General features: G+C 41.2%; 1 protein-coding gene across 1 annotated transcript; it reads left to right on the top strand.

Moving 5' to 3' along the window:
• The first annotated feature begins 165 nt into the window (after nucleotides 1-165).
• On the top strand, nucleotides 166-21,580 carry CD274 (CD274 molecule). The gene is made up of 7 exons (XM_047101252.1): nucleotides 166-293; nucleotides 5,369-5,424; nucleotides 6,305-6,646; nucleotides 14,949-15,236; nucleotides 17,378-17,488; nucleotides 19,185-19,244; nucleotides 20,909-21,580. Exons 2-7 carry the CDS (start codon nucleotides 5,373-5,375, stop codon nucleotides 20,929-20,931), a joined length of 876 nt encoding a protein of 291 aa, XP_046957208.1. The 5' UTR covers nucleotides 166-293; nucleotides 5,369-5,372; the 3' UTR covers nucleotides 20,932-21,580.
• The last annotated feature ends 1,027 nt before the right edge of the window (nucleotides 21,581-22,607 follow it).

Raw genomic sequence — 22,607 nt, 5'->3', positions numbered from 1 at the left:
TTTTCTCTTTAACAGCTGATTTACAAGAACCCGGGCCTCTATTTTCGCTTTCGGTTTCTACTTTTTCTCCTAGAACGCAACCGCTAACTCCCCACTACGAGCCCAGCCTAGAGAACGGATCAAGGACGAAGGGCGCGCCGCGGTCTCAGGGGCGGGGCTGCGGCCGGGTGGGGCGGAGCCCCGCCCCGCCCCGCCCCCCGCCAGCTCATTAGCGCGAGAACCCGCGCCACCTGCTGCTGCAGCAGCTCCGGGGCCACCGCGTGCGGAGGCGCCGCCAGTCTCCCCGCCGGCAGGTAGGGAGCGTCCTTCCCTCATGGGGTGCCCACCGCGGGATTCGCTGGCTGTCCCGGTTGGGGTTGGCGCTTTAAAAAATGCTCTGTGGACCTTTGGAATGGAGAGGGGAGGCGGACGAGGGAAAGCGTTGCTGGTTGGATGGGGCAATAGAGCAGATCAGCTGCATAGGTTAATAGGAAAAGCTAAAACGTTTGGCCTTTCGCCAGGTGGGATTCAGTTTTGCCTCATGTCAGTTTTGTAAGTATAAGTTTCCGCGCGTTCCTGAATATGGTCCTGACTTAGGTAGCAGAGTCTAGGGGGGAAATTCCTAGGCTGGAGGTCGGACACCTGGGTCCTCGTCCATCCTCAGCTGCTCTCTGAGTACGTCGTACACCTGCAGCATCTCCTAAGGATCGCCTCCTACTGTAAGATCCAGGAAACCTCAATAGGAGTTCTTCGCGCTGCCTGCGCTGAGGACCTGCAGGAGACCTGCAGGCTCCAAATGGAGCCTTTGGACACATTGATCATGGTCTTTGTCTTATAACACATTGTTTCACCTTGTTTGCATCTAAGAAATACCTTGTATGATTTTCTGTGGATTAAACAGTCTTCTAAAATGTGATATATCTACCCACACATACTCACAGTATGTATGTGTATATATGTGTATGTATATGTGTGTGTACATGTAGATACAGTTTTTTTACTGGCTGCATTCCATGTTACTGGGTAACCAGGCAAAATTAATACCCCATTCTGGACATAAAGATTATTTACAGTGTTTTAAGTATCTTAGCCATTCAGTGAACATCTTTGAATGTAAATAAATCTCTGGGATATTGCTGATTATTTCCTTCAGGCAAACTCTTGTAAGCTTAACTACTTAGGCAAAGAGCCTGAATATTTTAAAGCCCTTTTTTTAAGTTTTTAATGTTTATTTTATTTGGGGGGTGGAGTAGGGGCAGAGAGAGAGAATCCCAAGCAGGCTCCGCACCATTAGCGCAGAGCCTGACATGTGTCTCGATTTCCACCAACCATGAAAGCATGATCTGAGCCGAAATCAAGAATCAGAGGCTCAACCCACTGAGCCACCTTTTGGGGCAAATTGAAAAATCACCTTCAGGATAGTGCCACTTTCCATTGAAGTTGCCAGCAGTTTTTAAGGACTATGATAGTCTAAAGAAAAAATTAGCCTTTTTCTGTGGAAGAGAGTAGGCAGAGGTTACAGGACAGTAGTTAGAGTGTAGTCTTACAGGAAGCCACAGAAGTACTGCTGGGATTTGAAGTCACCTGGGAATCATAGAAGAGGGTCTCAGGGTGACCGAGGGAAGGGAGTTGGGCACAGGGTTTAGATGGGTTTAATAGGTCAACTCTCTTGATCTATTGATGGGGTGGATTTTCATTTTGGAGTTACATTGTCAAACTCTAGGAAAAAAATTTTTTTTGAAAATCAAATTATAGTTCATTTACATCAGGTAAAAGTCAAAGGAAACTCTAAAACAAACAGACATCAAGACACTGCTTACTCCTACTTATTGAGAAAGGAAGCTTGAATTCTTTTCCATCTTTTCCTCCTACCCTGGCTACCCTTGGGAGATGGAGGGGGTAGCATCAGTTCCAAAGGATTATACTGAGTTCCCCAGGCACAAACCTGCTTCCCCATCCAGAATGAACCATCATTTCTTTCCTACTTCAAATTTCCTTGCTCTTTGAATGCTCTTGTTGGGGAATCCAGATATACCATCATAGTTTCTTACTTGAGGAAGATGTCAGTGTTCTCTTAGACCAGCTGCCCTGATGTTCCAGAGGGAATCCCAGGCAGGCTCCAAACCGTCAGTGCAGAGCCTGATGTGGGGTTCAAACTCATGAACGATGAGATAATGACTTGAGTCAAAATCAGAAGTTGGACACTTAACCGACTGAGCCAGCCAAGTGTCCCAGAATGTTCTTTGTCCTCGACCAACAATTCCACTTGGGGGAAGTCTATCCTAGGACCTAGCATGGGGCTGAGCACACAGTAGGCACTTCCCAGATATTTGCTGTATACACAAATATGTATGATATTTTTAAACAATCTTATGCCTAACTATAGGGGAAGTAACCATTATGGAAACAGTAAGATACTTATGAATATCATTCAGTAAAATGGAAAATGTTTGTATTATAATACTAAATGAAAAAAAATGAGTGTTAAATGTAGGATAAGGTTATAATTGTTTTTAAAAAAATTCATAGGGGAAAGGACTAGAGGTAAAATATTTGCTAGAATGCTCATAATGGTTTCTCAGTCTTAGCACTGTTGACAGCTTGGCCTAGACACTGCTCTGCTGTGGTGGCTGTCCTGTGCTTTGTGGGATGCTCAAAGACAGCATTCTTGGAGACCAGCAATCCTCACCCCCACCCCACTGCACTTGGACACCAAAAATACTTCCTGGCATTAGCAATTGTTTCTCAGGTTAAAGTAATGGAATAGTGGGTGATCTTTCCCTTCTTTTCTCATTTTCTTCAATGTGTTTATATTATTCTAATAATGAACAAAAAAACAGGAAAATAAATATCATTATTCTCCCTCAACTCTGATGCTTGAGGTTCCAGGGTTCTGTCCCTTCTGCTACTCTGCCTCACAAACATTCTGCAGGTTGGCAGGATGAAATGCTTCACTAAATTCATTTTTATGTTTTTCTGATAAATAAAGGGAAACATATCCATTTATTTGAAAATGTGCACACAGAAACACCAAAGAAATCATTAGTAAGATCATCTACTTTTTTTTTCTTTTTCTCCCATTCTTTCTTTTAAAAATTATAAAAAGGTGAAAACCTGCTTATCATCCCTTTGATTTCACTCCTAGAGATAATCACCATCAGCGTGTTGGTATGGATTTTTCTGGGTATTTCCTATGTCTAAACACACACACACACACACACACACACACACACACACACACACACAGATTTTTCTTTGTTTTCACTACAGTAGATTTCTGCTACATATACTGCTCTGCAAATTATGTTCTACAGCTTTGCAAAGTCACTACAATTCTATCCTTAATGGTATTACATTGTATGACTATAACAAAATTTATTTAACCCTTTAGGCTTTCTGGAGTATTCCCCAGTTTGGGGCTAGTGTTAGTAGTATCATCAGTTAACATGTATTGTTTATGTAGGTGTTCTTGTAGGATATATTTCTAGGAGAGGAGGTGAGAGCTCATATATCATATATACATTTAAATTTTTTTTTTCAACGTTTATTTATTTTTGGGACAGAGAGAGAGACAGAGCATGAACGGGCGAGGGGCAGAGAGAGAGGGAGACACAGAATCGGAAACAGGCTCCAGGCTCTGAGCCATCAGCCCAGAGCCTGACGCGGGGCTCGAACTCACGGAACGCGAGATCGTGACCTGGCTGAAGTCGGACGCTTAACCGACTGCGCCACCCAGGCGCCCCTATACATTTAAATTTTTAATGGGCATTACCAAATTGCCATCCCAAAAAGGTTGTATAACTTCACATTCCTACCATTAGTGAGAAAACCCATTTGTCCATTTCTTACAAACACTAAATATTAGGAATCTTTATAATTTTGGCTAGGTTGATAAGTGAAAAATAGTACCTAATGTAAACTTATACTTTTAAAAAAACTGTTGAGATTAAACATTCTTTCCTGTGTGTATATGTCACTTGTACTTCTTATTCTCTGACCTGTATGCTAGAACTTTTTGCTCATTTTCTGTTGAGTTGTATGTAGTTTTCTTTCTGATTTTTAGGAGCTATTTGTGTATTAGCCTAAATCTTCTGTCTTATATATGTGTAACATAGATTAATTGATCACTTGTGAGTTTTTGTATGTATACAAGAGGTCAAAGAGACCTTAAGAGGGAAAACTGACTTCTCAAAGTGTGTAAATACATGTATAATACAAGAGGGAGAATGTGTTAATAAAGAATAGAAAGAGTGACTGTGAGTCATTAACATCTTAGTATGAATTGGTTGGAGCCTACTGTTTCTCCTTCTCACTCCTGCTACTTGTAGAACCAATTTTATTGAGAGAACAGGATTTATAATTTGGAATAAGTGAAGGACAGAAGAGGAGATTTAGAAGGATGGCCCCTGGGAGAGAAGTGGCATGGTTGGGATAGTGATATGGAAGGCTTGAGTAGTTAAGGGTAGGATGAAAATATTCAGGTGCCATGGAGGGGGAAAAAAAGAGTTAAAAGGTGGGAGGTGTGGAAGTCAGACTCTCCTTTGAAATTTTTCACAGGGCAGGTTTGGATTTCCAGATATGTTCCACTGCAGAAAAAACATGAAATAGTTGAGAGGGTTTAGTGTAATATTTTCTCCTTGGCGTCTTTTGAGTTCTAGTATAAGTTATTTTCAGACCTTGTAATTACATTTAAAGATTCTGGGAAGCGGGGCGCCTGGGTGGCTCAGTCGGTTGAGCGTCCGACTTCAGCTCAGGTCACGATCTCACGGTCTGTGAGTTCGAGCCCCGCGTCAGGCTCTGGGCTGATGGCTCAGAGCCTGGAGCCTGCTTCCGATTCTGTGTCTCCCTCTCTCTCTGCCCCTCCCCCATTCATGCTCTGTCTCTCTCTGTCTCAAAAATAAACATTAAAAAAAATTTAAAAAAAATAAAAAATAAAAAATAAAGATTCTGGGAAGGGAAGGAAAAATAAGATAAAAAGAGAGAATGGGACAAACCATAAGAAACTCTTAAACACAGAGAACAAACAGGGCTGCTGGAGGGATGTTGCGTGGGGGGATGGGCTAAATGGGTAATGGGCATTAAGGAGGGCACTTATTGGGATGAGCACTGGGCGTCATATGTAAGTGATGAATCACTGAATTCAACTTCTGAAACAAAAAAATAATAATAAATAAAGATTCTCACCATAGTAACTTTTTTCCATTTTGCTTTATATGACTGTGATATTAAGTAAAGGTATTAAACTTCTAAATTCCCTATTGCACTTCCACATTTATGAATCAGGCATTGTCTGGTTATCAGAAGACTATTTCAGTGAGAACTGCCAAGACCTGTCATCATTGAATAAAGCATTTTTCTTTTTGTGTTTTCCATAATTCGGTCACTCCAGAAAAATGAGGATATTTAGTGTCTTTGCATTCATGGCCTACTGTCATTTGCTGAAAGGTAAGACACCAGATCGTTTCATTAGGTTCTATATTTGAAATATTTTACCATAAGTTAAAAACTAAAATAATTATTTTAAATGGATGTCATTTTTTTTTTTTAGAGAACATTCTGTTTTTCCTTCTTTATTTCATAAACCCATTTCATTGGCCAAAGATACGGGGAATATGGTCAAACTGAAAGAAAGAAAACTTATCCATTAGCTATTTGTCTATTACCCATTATCCATTTCCCAGGGATAATTCCTGAAAATATCTGGGGAAATGGTCTATGTATGTACTTTTATTCATTTATTTTAAACAAGAACAGGATCGTTATATCCACCTTCCTCTGCAACCTGCTTTTCCCAGTGAGTATATTCTACAGAAGAATTATAGTATACGTTGAAAGTGCCAGGGTAACACAGTACTGGCATCCTTCTGAGACCCTCCCTAAATCTCCATACCCATGTACCTCTGGCTGGACAGCTGGTCAAGAGTTTAGGACAGTAAGAAAAGAGGACTGTTGGAATCTATCATTCAGACTGTCTAGAAGGTAAATAGGTATCCAACCAAAGGACATTATGGGGGTATCCGTATGAAACCAAGTCTTCCTGGTTATAAGTACACCATCACCATGTCATATTTCTACAGTAATACAGGTTTATGATTTGGGGACAGCAGCTTGTTTAGTGGATTTTACTATTCTCACTCATGGATGAGATTTAGGGTTCCAAAATGTGCTCCAAAGCCACTAGATAAAATATGTATTTTAGGGAAGTAAGTCCTTGAACATAATGATCACATAAGTGACCAGATAAAGTGTTTGTAAACCCTGCATCAGTCTGCAAATTTTTTGAGGAGTTTCCCATCTTCTGAAGACTGATCATCTTTCTCTTCAGCGTTTACGATCACAGTGTCCAAGGACCTGTATGTGGTAGAGTACGGCAGCAATGTGACAATGGAGTGCAGATTCCCCGTAGAAGAACAATTAGACCTGGTTTCACTGATCGTCTACTGGGAAATGGAGGATAAGAAAATCATTCAGTTTGTGCAAGGGAAGGAAGACCTGAAAGTTCAGCACAGAAGCTACAGTCAGAGGGCCCAGCTGTTGAAGGACCAGCTCTTCCTGGGGAAAGCCGCGCTTCAGATCACAAACGTGACCCTGGAGGATGCCGGGGTTTACTGCTGCTTGATTGGCTATGGCGGTGCTGACTATAAGCGGATTACTTTGAAAGTTCATGGTAAGAGTAGTCCCCAGGTGAAGAGGGCCCAGTCTTGATGAAAACCGTGTCCTGGTGCTGGGAACATTTCCTTCTTGCAAGTGGACCTCGATATCCATGGTGTCAGTCTGTTCATTCATTCCTTCACACACTCATCAGGGAGCATTATGGGAACACTTCCTATTCAACAGCCCCCAGGAATCTAGAGCCAAACATGGCAGGGCCCTTTTTCAGTTCTCCTAAATATAAATTTCTAGTATTTATTTTTTTATTATTGTGAAAGTAATATATGTATTTGCAAATAATTCAGATACTATGGAGGGGAGTAAAATGAATTACAAAAGTGCCCTTCCTCCATTCACTGCCATTTTCCATGGCACACAAAGATGGCAACCACTGTTCGTGTGTCCCTCCAGGAATTTTTTTATTCCACTATAATTTCTTAAAATTTTATGAAGTCTGCCATCATTTTCCTTCCTTTATGCCTCTCTGTGTCAGGTCCCAATTAATATGTTAAAAACAAACCCCACTATAAGGTTTACATTCAGAAAGACTTGAAGTCAGTCTATGTAGGCAAAAAATAATCCTACCAAATACAAAGGAAACTATTCTTCAGAGACAGTGTAAACTAGGCTCATTGGGCATATATTCATCTTGAAAATATGTACCACTGTTATCTTGGAGTGTTGCAGAGGAACTGTGAATATCAAATTCCTGGGTACTGACCCATAGATACGTCATCAGGTCACTTAGGTTCAAAGTTTTGCATTGCCACTAGCTAAGAAAAGGAAAACACCTTCAACACTTTACTTGACCCCTACTGCTTTCACTGTTTAGATTCACAGAATTGAAACATGAAAGGATCCCAAGTAAGAGAAACTAATCCAAACTCCCAAAGAACAGAAATCTCCCCCAAGGGATCTTTTGCTCACATGCTTTCCACAGCAACATCCTGTCCATAGGCTTATTGAAATTATTATCTGATACTAAGCTGAAATCTGTTCTCTCTAGTCATAGTTTTGAGATTATCTGCCTGCCTTTTTTGTTTACATGATGATCTTTTAGTATGTGACCAGAATCTAATCATTACCCTCCTTGCTCTTTCCATTCCTGGTTTACCCACCTTCCATTGGAAGATCAATTTTATAAGTAGAAAAAGTTTATATTTATCATAAAGGGATAACTGATCATTATAAACTCAAAATCAAAATTTTGTAGGAATTCGGAGAAATGCATATATTTTATGGCACATTACTGAGTTTCTGATTCTGGCCCAATTAGTGCTACTGTTGTCAAGAAGATGTCACTTGTCTTGGGAAGTAGATCTAATTTTCATTATATTTTACCATATACGTCCCCAGAACAGCAAGCTGGTGAGATCCCAGGTTGGGATTTTCAACTTTCCTTCAGTCTGTCAGCAAATATCAGGCACTAACTGTTTCATGGCATTGAAGAAATTATCAAGACTTAGCCCCATGAATGGCCAGCATGGCTGGATCTGGGTTGGAGAAAAAGAGCAAAACCCTATGGTCAGGTAAAAGGAAGTATAGGGTATAAATTTCTGCTTCCAGAAAAGAGGTCTCTCATCAGCCATTAGGGGGTATGCAGAGAGTGGAACAGTTGTCCTGTAGCGAGTGTGAGTGTTCTTTTAGGTCCTCTGGGCTCTGTAATGTCCCTTGTTGATCTGTGACTTCCTTTGCTATGGTTCAACATAATAGAAAACCTTATAGCCTTGATGGTTTTTCCAAGGAGGGGTTCCTAATGGAACAAAGCAGATGAACATCCAGGTTTGAGGGTCTGATTTATTTTTGTTTTTTAAAGTTTATTTACTTATTTTTGAGAGAGAGAAAGAATCCCAAACAGGTTCCATGCTGTCAGCACAGAGCCCAACACAGGGCTTAATCCCATGAACTGCGAGATCATGACCTGAACTGAAATCAAGAGTCGGATGCTCAATTGACTGAGCCACCCAGGCACCCTGATTTGTTTTGACCATTCCATTTTGTATTATAAATTACTAAATTTGGCACCCTAGTCCCATCCCTCTTGTCATCTGTACACAAGTGGTCTTGGGTGTTGAGTTGAACTACGCTTGAGAGCAAGCCAGCCACCAAGCTTCGCATGCACTGAGGCAGAGTCATTCGTGGAAATGTCCTCTTTCATGAGCTTCACAACTCAAGCAGGTTAGAATTCCTGAGTCATCTCCATATGCAAATGATTTCACAGTAATGCTGTCAGGTTCCTCTCCCCATCACTGTCGACCTGAGTTAACAGCAGCTTTCCCACAGAGAGTTTACTCACCCTGGGATTTTAAAGGGGAAGCATTTCAAAACTGAAATGTGTAAGAGTTTAGTTTTAGATTAACTCAATTATTATATAGTTACCCTGATAAAGCTCATTTGTTCATACAAACCAAGGATTCATGTTGTCATTCCCCACCAACCCCATTTCTCCCCCCAGATTCACCAGCCATCCCCATTTAGGTGTTCTCTGTAGTGTTCCTCCCCATCTAATGTATCACAGAACATACTTATCCCCATCTAACACATCATATAAATGTGCCTGTTCTGTTTGTTATCTCTCTCCTCTTTCTTGAATATATTTCGCACAAAGGCAGAGATTTTGGTTTGTTTAATCACTGTTTTATCCCTAGGACTTGGCATACAAGAAGGGTGTGACAAGAACACACATGCACACACACACACACACACACACACACACACACACACACAATATTTGTTGAATGGGGTGCCTGGGTGGCTTAGTTTGTTAAGCATCTGACTCTTGATTTCATCTTAGGTCACGATCTCATGGTTTATGAGATCGAGCCCCACGGTGGGCTCTGTGCTAATAGCATGGAGCCTGCTTGAGGTTCTCTCTGCCTCTCTCTGGCCCTGCCTGGCTCTCTTGTGCATGCACACATTCATTCGTATTCTCTCTCTCTCAAAATAAATAAACAAACATGAAAAGAACATAAAAAACATATTTATTGAATGAATGAATGAAGTATTTCCTCAAATAGGATAAGCCTAACCTTTTTGAAACATGAACAAGTTTGAATATGTGAAAATTTATTTCTGAGTCTGTTCATGAGGAATTGTCAGTACTTTCTGAAGAAGACTGTCTGAGGACACTTAAATAGAGGTAGTAAGGAGAGGAGCAGCAGCAGGTCTAGTAGCTGTCCTAGTAGTAACTGACACGCATGTAGTAGCTATTGCATCCCAGGCCCTGTCCTAAGCACTTTTCCTATTTAACTCACTTAATCCTCAAATGACTCTATGGGGTAGGAGGTCCATCATGGGGTAGGAGGATGCATGTTTTCATATTCGACTATCTCTGCAATCTAAGTGTGTCTTTCAATAGATGCCATCTTGGATTCAGTGATGGGTATGGTGTGATTCTCATTTTATGAATAAAGAAACTGAGCTCCAGGGCACCTGGGGGGCTCAGTTGGTTAAGCGTCTGACTTCGGCTCAGGTCATGATCTCACGGTTCGTGGGTTCGAGCCCTGCATCAGGCTCTGTGCTGACAGCTCAGAACCTGGAGGCTGCTTTGAATCCTGTGTCTCCCTCTGTCTCTGTCTCTGCCTCTCCCCTGCTTGCAGTCTGTCTCTGTCTGTGTCAAAAGTAAATAAAACATTGAAAAAAATATTTTTAAGAAACTGAGGTCTAAAGAAATTAAGTAATTTACCCAAGTTCAACTATTAGGTGGTAAAGCCAGGTTCTGAACTCAGGTAATCTAGCTCTTAAGTCTCTGTCCTTAATGACCAGGTTTTACCCCTTGTATTTATCCCTCCAGGGTATATATGGAATTGTATATTGACTTCAAAACTACTGTGAACTTTTCTTGGTCTTGATATGACCACTGGATTAGCACATGTGTGCTCTATATCTAGTAAACCAGTAGTCTGTAAATGTTTTTGATAACCTACCCCATCAATAAAGTAGATTAGCTAATATGTGTGTGTAGTTATAAAGGATGTACTTGTGCTAATATAAAGGATGTACTTGTGCTAATATAAAGGATATAGCATAAGAAATTGACTTTTTTAAAAGGTAAAAGAAGTTGAACATCGCTAATTTCATATGGTTTAACCTACTGCATTGGGAATTCCATAAATGTACAAAAATAGGGGACTCTGGGGTGGCTCAGTCGGTTAAGCATCCAACTTCAGCTCAGGTCATGATCTCAGGGTTCGTGGGTTTGAGCCCCACCTAGGGCTCTGTGCTGACAGCTGGGAGCCTGGAGCCTGCTTCAGATTCTGTGTCTTCCTCTCTCTGCCCTTCCCCTGCTCACATTCTTTCTGCCTCTCTCTCAAAAACAAACATTAAAAATATGTACAAAAATAGAAAATTTTAAAGGATGGAATAAAAATTTAACATACCATATTTTTAATGCGTCGCTAATTATGATGATTCACTATCATTAGCTAATACTTCAAGGTGAAGTTCATTGTTAACAAAGTGGATGGTCTTGACAATCTTGAGGGTTTTTCTCAGTTTCAGGTGTACAATTTAGTGATTCAACACTTAACATCCAACATTAGGTGCTCATCACAACAAGTGCCCTCCTTAATCCCCATCACCTATTTCACCCATCCCTCCACCCACCTCCCCTCACGTCCCCTCTGGTAACCATCAGTGTGTTCTCTATAGGTTAAGAGTCTGTTTCTTGGTTTGCTTCTCTCTTTTTCTTTATGCTCATTTTTTTTTGTTTCTTAAATCCCACATACCAGTGAAATCATGGTATTTGTCTTTGACCATCTTGTTTCACTTAGCATAATACTCTCTAGCTCCATCCATGTCATTGAAAATGGCAATATTTCATTATTTTTTTATGGTTGAGTAATATTCTGGTGTGTGTGTGTGTGTGTGTGTGTGTGTGTGTGTAGTGTGTTGTGTGTATATATATGCCGTATCTTCTTTACCCATTCATCACTCAATAGACATATGGGCTATTTCCATAATTTGGCTATTGTAGGAAACAGTATGAAGATTCCTCAAAAAGTTAAAAATAGAACTACCCTATGCTCCAGCAATTGCACTACTAGGTATTTACCCAAAGGATACAAATATACTAATTCAAAGGTATACGTGTATCCCAGTATTTATAGCAGCATTATCTACAGTCTTTAGGTTTTTCAAACCATCACCTTGTCAGGTCCAATTAGGCATTTACTGTTTTAACTTCATAAAGTGTCATTCCTGCCACTTCCTTGTGGTTTGTGCTTGAATTCTTAGTATTATCTTCCATCTTCAGTTTCTCTGCAGAGAAACTTTTAATTAGTTGTTCATTTTGTAAGCAGGTTCAGTCTACTTAAAATTAGATAATCTATAATAAGCCCAAAATGAGTCACTATTCTCCCTTTGGTGTTGTAAAACCTCCCTCTTCCCATATGACCCTCATGTGGCATATGAAGCAAGCCCCAGTATCAATTAGCAAAGCTTTAAGCTTAGATTATTTCTTAATTATTATGATAAAAATATGTATAAGTGGAAGTTCTCATATTTTCTTCTTATACCCAAATACATGTGCCCTACTTTAGAGACTGATACCATGGATATCTAACCATGAGTAGAACCAATGCACTTATTTATTCGGCACTTAGAGGTATACCACATTTATACATTTTCTTAGCATGAAGCAACATTCTCCTTTATTATTCCATTAAAAATTATAATAGAAGAGTAAAAAAGCAAACTTTTTACCTCTAATCCTTTACCATTATCTGTGATTTTACTCTTGAAACTGAAATTGTCCAGAGATCAAGCTCTGTGCTATGTGAACTAGAAACTTATGGTAATATTATTGCAGGAGGTATATAATCAGTGGATTGATTGATTTATTTATTATTTTGAGAGAGAGAGAGAGAGCGCATGCAAGAGCAGTGTGTGGGGTAGAGGGAGAGAGACCATGTTAAGCAGACTCCACGCCCAATGCGGAGCTTGACGTGGGACTCAGTCTCATGACCCTGAAATCATGACCCAAGCCAAAAATCAAGAACCGAGCCACCCAGGTGCCCCAGTGGATTTATTTTTCTTAAAGAATTCTTGAACATAACAGATACAATGTTGAGGACCCAAGTACTCATGAGAACCATTCTTTATGTGTTTTGAAATTGTCATTATGTTGATTTCCAGTGTTTCTATTTGTGGTTTCATTAAGAGCACAAAAACATCACATCATTATTTCAGTTTTGTTTCTGGTTGTTTTGTATCAAATTTCTGTGAATATATCTTACAAAGCCATTGTTAGGCCTTTAGTAAAGGAATGGAAAGTTAAGGCTCTGGGTGAACCGCTAGTGATTTCACTGAAGCATTAGAAATAAAATAAAGATTACCAGCATAATAATGGCTCGTTACCATGCTTGTAATGAAAAAACATGAATAAAGGTCTTAGGTGATGTAAATAGACTAAACAATCTACTAGAATAGTCAGTACACATGGTATCTTAATCCTAAAAGGGTCCTAAACTGATGAGCTAAATTTTAATCGATGATCTAAAATTTAAACTTTATATCTTGAGTGTAATAATTATTTAAATGATTTATTAAAATAGCCAGCATAGTGGCACCTGGGTAGCTTAGTCAGTTAAGGCATATAACTCTTGGTTTCGGCTCAGGTCATGATCTCATGGTTCGTGAGTTTGAGCCCCATGTGGGGCTCTGTGCTGACAGTACAGAGCCTGCTTGGGATTCTCCCTTTCTTTCTCTCTCTCTCTCTCTCTCTCTCTCTCTCTCTCTCTCTCAAATAAATAGATTTTAAAAATAAATAAAGAATAGCATAAAAATGTTCAAAAAAGTAAGTACCATAATATGGAATTCTGGATGAGATCCTAGAATAGAAAAAGGACCGTAGGGAAAAACTAGTTAAATATAACAAAGTGTGAAGTTTAGTTAATAGTAATGTACTAACATTGGCTCCTTAGTTATGACAAATGTACTGTAAGATGTCAGCAGTGGGGGAACTGGGTGATAGGTATGTAGGGACTCTGCATTATCTTTGGTGTAAATCTTTCTGTAAATCTGAAACTACTTTAGTATCAAAAATAAATTTCACCTTTAAAAAGTAGTATCAGGAACACATAGCAGTTTTTATAATGATATCATGCTCTTTTTCATACCTAATTTCTGATCCTTGACCTACAGTTGAAAAAGTGAATATTATGCTAAGTGAAATAAATCAGGAAGAGAAAGACAGATATCATATGTTTTCACTCATATGTGGAATTTGAGAAACTTAATAGAGGACCATGGGGGAAGGGAAGGGGGGAAAATAGTTTCAAACAGAGGGAAGCAAACCATAAGAGACTCTTAAATACAGAGAACAAATTGAGGGTCGATAGGGGGAAGGGGGAGGGGAAATGGGTGACAGGTATTGAGGAGGGCACTTGTTGGGATGAGCACTGGGTGTTGTATGTAAGCAATGAATCATGGGAATCTACTTCCAAAGCCAAGAGCACATTGTATACACTGTATGTTAGCTAACTTGACAATAAAGTATATTTAGAAAAAAGAAGAAGAAAAATAGTAAAAAAAAAAAAAAAGTGAGTGGCACATGAAAATCAGATTTTCTGTTTATTAAATAAAGTCTAAGAAAACTGTGCTGGCCAGCTGAAGAGGTTCAATGTTATGAAGATAGATTTATGGCAACAAAAAGAAAATATCCAGGAATAAATTTAAGAAGAAATAGTTTGGCCCTTTGTAAAAATTATAAAGCTTTCCTGAGAAACATACAAAGACTTGAGTAAATGGACAGACATACTTTATATTTGGATAGAAAGACTATTGGTTTCAGGAAGACATTTCTCTTTAAATTAACCTGTACATTTACTTGAAGTCTAAATAAAAGCAATATAATTTTTATGGCAAGGTAGTTGTTCCTGTAAGTTCAAACTTAGCCCAGTTGTGAATAGAAGAGTTGAAGGAGGGGCGCCTGGGTGGCTCAGTCGATTAAACATCCAACTCCAGCTCAGGTCACGGTCTCACAGTTCATGGGTTCAAACCCCGTATTGGGCTCTGTGCTGACAGCTCGGAGCCTGGAGCCTGCTTCAGATCCTGAGTCTCCCTCTCTCTCTGCCCTTCCCCCACTCACACTCTGTCTCTCTGTCTCTCTCTCAAAAATAAATAAATGTTCAAAAAATTTTAAAAAAAGAGTTGAAACAGAACTAACAGGGTTCCCCACTGCTGAGACATCTGAACATTAAGCTTATTTCTCTGAGAACCAGCCAGAATTGATACTTTTTCTAATGTAGACAGCACCAAGCTACATACATAGTTTTGTCCTAAATAAAAGCCCTGCCTTCTTTTTGCTCATGACCTAGCCCCATATCGAAAAATCAACCAAAGAATTTCTGTGGATCCTGTCACCTCTGAACATGAACTAATGTGTCAGGCTGAGGGTTACCCGACCGCTGAAGTCATCTGGACAAACAGTGCCCATCAAGTCCTGAATGGCAAAACCATCATCTCTGTTTCCAACATGGAGACAAAGCTTTTCAATGTGACCAGCACGCTGAGAATCAACACAACGGCTAACGAGATTTTCTACTGCACTTTTCTTCAAAGATCAAATCCCGAGGGAAACAGTACTGCTGAGTTGGTCATCCCAGGTAATATTCTGAAATGTCTCAACTAAAATGTGCCTATTGCTGTCCCCTGGCCTCTAGCACGATGCGTGTTCACTGTAGGCATTCATGTGTTAAATAGATGAATGCATGTATTACACTATATTTAAAAAATGCTTCCTCACCTCCACTCATCTGAGTCTATTGCTATTTAATAAGCATTCAGCAAATATTATTGAATACGCCCTATGTTCTAGTTATCAAGGGTTCATAGAAAAGTAAGACACCATTCAGGCTCTCCAGGAAAAGGAAAAGTTAAACAGATAAGGCAACCCCATTCCATGTAGGAAATGCTCTTGTGGCTGAGGGGGTCTGGGGGAGTATCTGAAAGGAAGACTCAACACAGGCAGGGTTTCAGGAGTCCAGATCTGAGCACATCAGAGCTGCTCCTTTCTTTCCAGGGTTTCTCTGGTAGCAAGCAAATGGAAATCTATCCTATTCTAAATGGTACAGGTCATTTCTCCCCATCTGTCCCCCAACCCCAGATATAGTCTATGACATTCCAACTCAAAGCAGTCTGCTGAGCACGTAAGACATAAGAGACTCAATTTCTGCATGTGTCACGCTCCCTCTACAGCAATAACCTGTCAGGCAGGGTTATCCTAGGGGTAAATAAGCTACAGCGTGTGAGAGGGATTTGAGACTCTTGCCTGCACAGACTCCGTTATTGTTTTCCTTACTACCCTACAGAAGTGGGTAAGGTGGGATATAGGTGAGAGGCTCAGACCTTTAGAGAGAGACAGGAGAGTACGATGTTAACGTAACCCCAGAGGTGTTCTGAGAAGCACTTCTCAACGCCCCCTCTTCTACTAGATGTTATCAGTAAAGCTTCAGTTACTTAAGAAAAAACAACTAAGAGGGGTGCCTGGGTGGCTCAGTTGGTTAAGCGTCTGACTCGTGGTTTTGGCTCAGGTCATGACCTCATGATTTGTGAGTTCGAGCCCCACTTGGGCTCTGCACTGGTATTGTGGAGCCTCCTTGGGATTCTCTCTCCCTCTCTCTACCCTTCCTTCCCCAGTTTGCGCGCGCTCACTCTCTCTCTCTCTCTCTCTCTCTCAAAGTAAATAAATAAACTTAAAAAAAAAAAACTAAGAAATTAGGTGGAAAGGTCAAACAATAGGAAAAGGTAATTAATACCGGATTGGTCCTATGAATGAAAAGAGCAAAAAAAGTTTAGAAACTTAAAAAGATGCTCTTACTGGGTTATGAGTCACTTTGGTAGGGGCTGCTCTCATGGGCTCCTGCCATTTAAAAGTTGTTTTATGACAGCTTATTTGTGGGAAGGCTTACAGTAACTCGCCTAATTGCTGGTGTTTGTTTCCTCATCTATAACCTGTGATTTTATTTTAATATCTTACATGCCTAACTCAACTTACTTTGAGATTGAAATAAAATAGATATAAACAGGTTGTAAACTGTAAGCTCTTAAAGAAAGGTTGACCACTGTGTGGTTTAAAGCTTGAATTAGGCCGTCAGGGATCATGCCTAATGGTTAGGAGATGGGAATTAGCAGTATCTGAGCATCATGTGCTGAGGGAACCCCTTTTCCTCCTGCACAGAACCCCAGACAGATTGGTGACAGGTACCAGTGATTGGATGGCCCGAGATGTTCAAACTGAGAAATAAAAGGTAGCCTGAAATGGCCTTTGGTGGCGGCCACATGTACGGGGAGGCAGGAGCTCTCTGCCAGGACCAGGTAGCCTTCATGTCCCATCTCCATGTACAGCAAGCCATTGGCTTCTGCATTAAAGAATGCGAGGAGAATAATGAGGCTCCCAGGTGGTACTGAGCTGCTGTGGTGAGCACTTCACAAACGCTAGCCTCGCAATAAATTTATTATCATTTCCATTTTGTGGGCAGGTTAAAGGATTTGCCTGAGACCTCAAAGCTAGGGAGTGGCAGCAGAATTGAACTCCAGGCCCGTCTGTCCAAAGCCTGGGCTTCTTTCTCTTTTCCGTGCTGTTCCCATTCTCATGTCGAAGGCATCTCGCTGTCCTGGCCACTCGCTGGCCTGGCACTTTTGGCCACCTCAAGCTAATCTGAATTAAACTTCAAGGATAATTATTCTCTCGACCCCTTCCCGTCAAAATGTTATCTTTAGTTTCTCTTTCTCTTTTGTTTTTCAGAACCATTTCTGGTTCCAGCAAATGAGAGGACTCACTTCATGACTCTGGGAGCCATCCTGTTGTTTCTTGTCGTGGTCCCGGCTGTCACTTTCTGTCTGAAGAAACAAGATGGTATATCTTTTATTGCAGTGGTGCCCACCGGGCATATGGGCAAGCGTATGGGGGGCTGTTGTCACAGTGGCTCTTGTAGGCAGAGCCAGGGCTGCTAAGTCTTGTGTAATGTGCAGGATAGTCCCATGTAGCAGGGGGCCCTCCCGCCCCAAATGTTAGTGGTGGCCCCACTAGGAAACAATGATTTTTAAAATGCTGCCTTTCTATTAGCGTTCACTTCTAAGGCCAGCTTTCAGTTATGCAAAGTAGGTCTTAGCTGGGCTAGCGTGCGAACCTGTGTGTCATGCGTTACTCCAGTCCTGCTCCTTTCGCTGTTCTGCACCATTGCTTACATTGAGGATGGCAGTGAGCCCTTGAAGTAGCATTTCCAAGGGGGTGACAGTTGGATCACGGCTGCAGGGAAACCTGATTTGCCTTTGCAGCGTGTCCCAAAGACATTCCACTGTTGAGTAGAGATGGCAGTGAGGCCGAGCAGGATTGCTGGGTGAAGAGCGTGTGTATGGGGGTGAGGGCGGGAGAATGGGTGTGTACACAGGGTGAAGAAGACCACGCATCATACAATTTCTTTCCATCATGCAAATAACCACAGACTTAGAGTAGGAGAGGAAAAGCTAAAATACCTGTCGGTTTCGGTTGAATTTAAGTCTTGCATTAGTTGTACTGCTGTATTGAGTTGGTTTCTGGGCACCCTAAGGAATAAAGATAGTTTTTCCTGTAGAGCTGTGATACTCCTACCATAGAGTATTTTATAAGATTTCTGGCTGAGGGTGCTATATAGTTTTTGAAATAATTTGCATGTGTTTCTCTATTTGCCCATGGGAACAATTAAAATCCAGGAAATTGAATCTATTCAAATAATTTCCTCCCATTTTAAGATGATTCAAAGTAGACATTTCCCCAATACTTTGAGAAGTATACCAGGGGATCCAATGATGATCTGTGTGTAGAATTATCTGAGGTCAAATAGGGAAGTGGAGGATGGAAGGGAATTCCAATGGTGGTTGAGAAATTCCCCACAACCCCTTAATAGGGTGAGTGGATACGGGAAAGTGGTGTAATTGAGTGGAGGTCAGCTGTTTCTAAAGAATACGTATTTAACAGAACTGAGACAATGAGCCAGAATGTAAGGATGAAGTTTCAATGATATGATGACCCTGAAATGGAGTTGATTTGTCCAAGGAAGTGACTATTGCCACCTTGCATTTTGAATATTTCCCCATGAAAAATAATTTTTGGCATTAGGAATGACTAGAAAACTAGTGTATAATAAAGTACCTTGGAATATGGTCCATCTCTGAGGGAAGGATGGAGAATAAAAGTATATACTCCTAAAAAAAAAAATCTCGGAGCAGGGCACCTGGCTGGCTCAGTCAGGAGAGAATATGACTCTTGATCTCAGTGCTGTGAGTTTGAGCCTCACACTGGGCATAGAGATGACAACTAAACAAACAAACAAACAAACTTAAAAAAAAAAAGAAAGAAATCTAGCAGCAAAAGAATATGCCCTAAACTGTTGAATTGACCTCAGGGGTTGGAACCCATGGAATAAATTTGGAAGTCTACCAGATTTCCTAGGGGATTAAAAATGTTTCCTAAGAACCTGGAATTTAAACTTGAGTCACTGCATGGGATGTAGAGTTATGTTATATGGGGATAAATGTGATTTGTTGTTTTCTTTTTTTTTTTTTTTTTGAAGTGCGAACGATGGATGTGGAAAAATGTGACGCCACAGATATGAACTCAAAGAAACAAAATGGTAAGAATATTAGCAGGGGTGAGGAAGCTGAAGGAAAAAGAAACAAAAAGTTAACAAGAAGAAAGCCATCAGCTATAATCTCCCCTCACTGTAAAGAATGCTGGCTGTTAGAGCAACGGGCTCCTCCTTACCTCCACCTGCGATAAGGGGCCTCCTCTCACTGTCAGCCAGGAGACTGAGGAACAGCCCTGGTCCACAGCTTTGGGGATGGCAGGAGGACGTAACTTCTCTCTGCTGAATTTTTATTGCTCTGGATCCTAACACCTCCCTGCAAAAGGGGACCAAGTTGAGTTACATGGATGGATGACAGATGGATAGATGATAGAGAACTTGAGTAGCAGTCACTGTGTTAACTGCATAGGCAGTTCCTTAATCTCTCCCCCACAAAATCAAAGAGATAAAGACTGGAATATTCCCCATTTTATAGTAGAGAAAACATAGGGTTAAGAAGATCATGTAAATTGCCCAAGAACACATACCTGACAAAAATCAGGCTTTGGAGACTGCTAGCCTGACCATTGATCCTTACTCTTAACCTGTCCACTAACATTCATTTCACCACAAATGTCTGCATTGACAAAAGGTAGAAAGACCTCACCCAGCTGATTGAACTAAGAAGAAAGGTTTATTTTTTTCAAGTTTATTTTATTTATTTTGAGAGAGAGAATCCTAGCAGGCTCCACACTGTAGCCCAGAGCCCAGGCTCAAGCTCATGAACCTTGAGATCATGACCTGAGCCAGAATCAAGAGTTGGAAGCTTTGGGGCGCCTGGGTGGCGCAGTCGGTTAAGCGTCCGACTTCAGCCAGGTCACGATCTCGCGGTCCGGGAGTTTGAGCCCCGCGTCAGGCTCTGGGCTGATGGCTCAGAGCCTGGAGCCTGTTTCCGATTCTGTGTCTCCCTCTCTCTCTGCTCCTCCCCCGTTCATGCTCTGTCTCTCTCTGTCCCAAAAATAAATAAACTTTGAAAAAAAAAAACTAAAAAAAAAAAAAAGAGTTGGAAGCTTAACCAACTGAGCCACCCAGGCATCCCTGAACTAAGAAGAAAGTTATATTAAGATTTCTAATTCTTTCTAAAAATTTTTTTTAATGTTTATTTTTGAGAGGGAGAGAGACAGAGACAGAGTGCGAGTGGAGGAGGGGCAGAGAGAGGGAGACACAGAATCCAAAGCAGGCTCCACGCTCTGAGCTGTTACCACAGATCCCGATGCAGAACTCGAACCCATGAATCACGAGATCATGACCTGAGCCAAAGTCTAATGCTTAACTGTCTGAGCCACCTAGGCACCCCTCTAATTGTTTCTAATTCAGATAGAAATGAAACTTCATGACAAACCCAAATTTAAAGGAATTTAAATTAGTTTGGATAAGCCCAGGCAGGTCTCATTATGCTGTCCATCCCACTCAATTGTTTTGTAAAACTAGTGAACTTTTGGAGCATCTTAGGGTGACCAGCCATCCCTCTCAATTTGCCCAGAATTAAGGGCTTTTTCAGGACATGGACTTTCAGTTTTAAAACTAGAACAAACCTAGGCAAACCAGATGGTTGATCACCCTTTATACTGCAGAGGTAACTGGACATAAACATAATTTGCCTCTTTCTCTTACTGCAAATTTATTATATCATCTAGCAACCATGAGTTATGTTTCTCACGATCACTTTCCAGATCTACAATTTGAGGAGACGTAATCCAGCATTGAAATTCCTGATCTTAAAGCAGGGATTCTCAGCCTGTGGTTTGGGCTCGTCAGGGGTAAGCATGACCAGAGGAATGCGGAGGGCCAGGCGAACTGCAGATGATGTCGGATGTGAGAGGCCCAAGCACTGAAAAGTGGAAGCCAGGAGAGAAGAGGAGAACAAAGCAAGGTGTAAGCAGGGGTCACCTGCCAGGAAACCCTGTGGCCTCAGCATGACTGGGGCCTCAGACTTACGGACACCTGAGAAAGAGAGAGGACACTTCCAAACTGTCCATCGCTCATCCTAGGAAAACAAGTTGAGATTCCCTGATTTAGTGGTCAGTTCCTACAGAAGTGCCCGTTGGCTTCACCAGCATCTCTATTTGTCGTCTGTGTTATTGAGAGCCCCAGTGTTGCAGCAATATTTAAGTATGTTATTTCTATTTATTTTGAGTGTGTGGAGTCTTGTCATGTGAGTGTGGTTGTGGTTGTGAGTGATTTCTTTTGAAGGAATACTATGGTGGAAGTTAAAATTTTGCCATGGAACTAAACTGCTTAGTGACTTGGGTGTGTTCAATAAGATGTGTAGTGTTTTTAAATTTTTTGGTAATGTTTCTTTATTTTTGAGAGAGAAAGAGAGAGAGAGAGAGAGAGACAGACAGACAGACAGTGGGTGAGCAGGGGTGGGGCAGAGAGAGGGGGAGACACAGAATCCGAAGCGGGCTCCAGGCTCCGAGCTGTCAGCACAGGACGCATCTCAGGGCTGGAACCCATGAACCATGAGGTCATGACCTGAGCCGAAGTCGGACACTTAACTGACTGAGCCACCCAGGTGCCCCAAGGCGTGTAGTATTTATAAAGTGCTTGGTATCCACCACAGCTACCAGGACGTAGGAAGCATAGAGAATGGACTGATGGTTTGTATAGGATATTACCTTATTTAGCCCCCCAGTACTTTGGTTGACTTGAAAACTCTTACTCTCACACCTTAAGGTGAGGTATGTTACTGCAGTGTCTGTTCCATTTTACCTCTCAGCGTTACAGCCATGTGGCATCCTCACACACAATGTCACGTAATGCTTGTGACAACTGTATTGTGCTAGGCACCGTTGCTACCCCCATTTCACGGTGGAGGGAGAGGAGGGATAAAGTAACTGGCCCGAGCCAGTAAATATCACAGCTGAGGTTTCCACAGCTGTCACTCACTGGCCTTTTAGAAGACAGTTGAGGGCTGTGTTTTGCTTTAAGCACTTCATTCATTCAGCAGAGACATTTAGGAAGTGCCCTTGCACGTCCAGCACTTTGCCAGGCCGTGACTGAAGCGGACAAAGTAGCTCTCCTCAAGGAGCTCGTGGCATCGAGGAGAGATGGGTCAGAGAATATATTATTACAACTTAGTGCAGCGTCATAGTATAAGGTACCGGAAGACCGCGACGGTGTGGAGAGTCTGGAAAAGCCGCCAAAAGGAGGGATGCCAGTCAGTGTGTTCCTCAGAAGCTGAAAATACATTTTCATAATCCAAGTGATTTTAGTTTATGAGGAGAAGTCAGCATTTTTAAAAATTGTGGACGATAACTCTTGAATCTCTTTTCTGTCATTGTATTTACCTCTGATTTACTTACCTTTGCCCTGCAGTCTGATGTCGATATATATCGTGTTGGTATTATTTTTAGCAGTTCTTTCTTTTTA

This window comes from Lynx rufus, unplaced genomic scaffold, assembly GCF_022079265.1.
Source record: "Lynx rufus isolate CCGP_SWC_20201006 ecotype Redwood Valley unplaced genomic scaffold, mLynRuf1.p SCAF_10, whole genome shotgun sequence".
In the NCBI taxonomy this organism is placed as follows: domain Eukaryota; kingdom Metazoa; phylum Chordata; class Mammalia; order Carnivora; family Felidae; genus Lynx; species Lynx rufus.
This window is presented reverse-complemented; position numbering and strand designations above follow the sequence as displayed.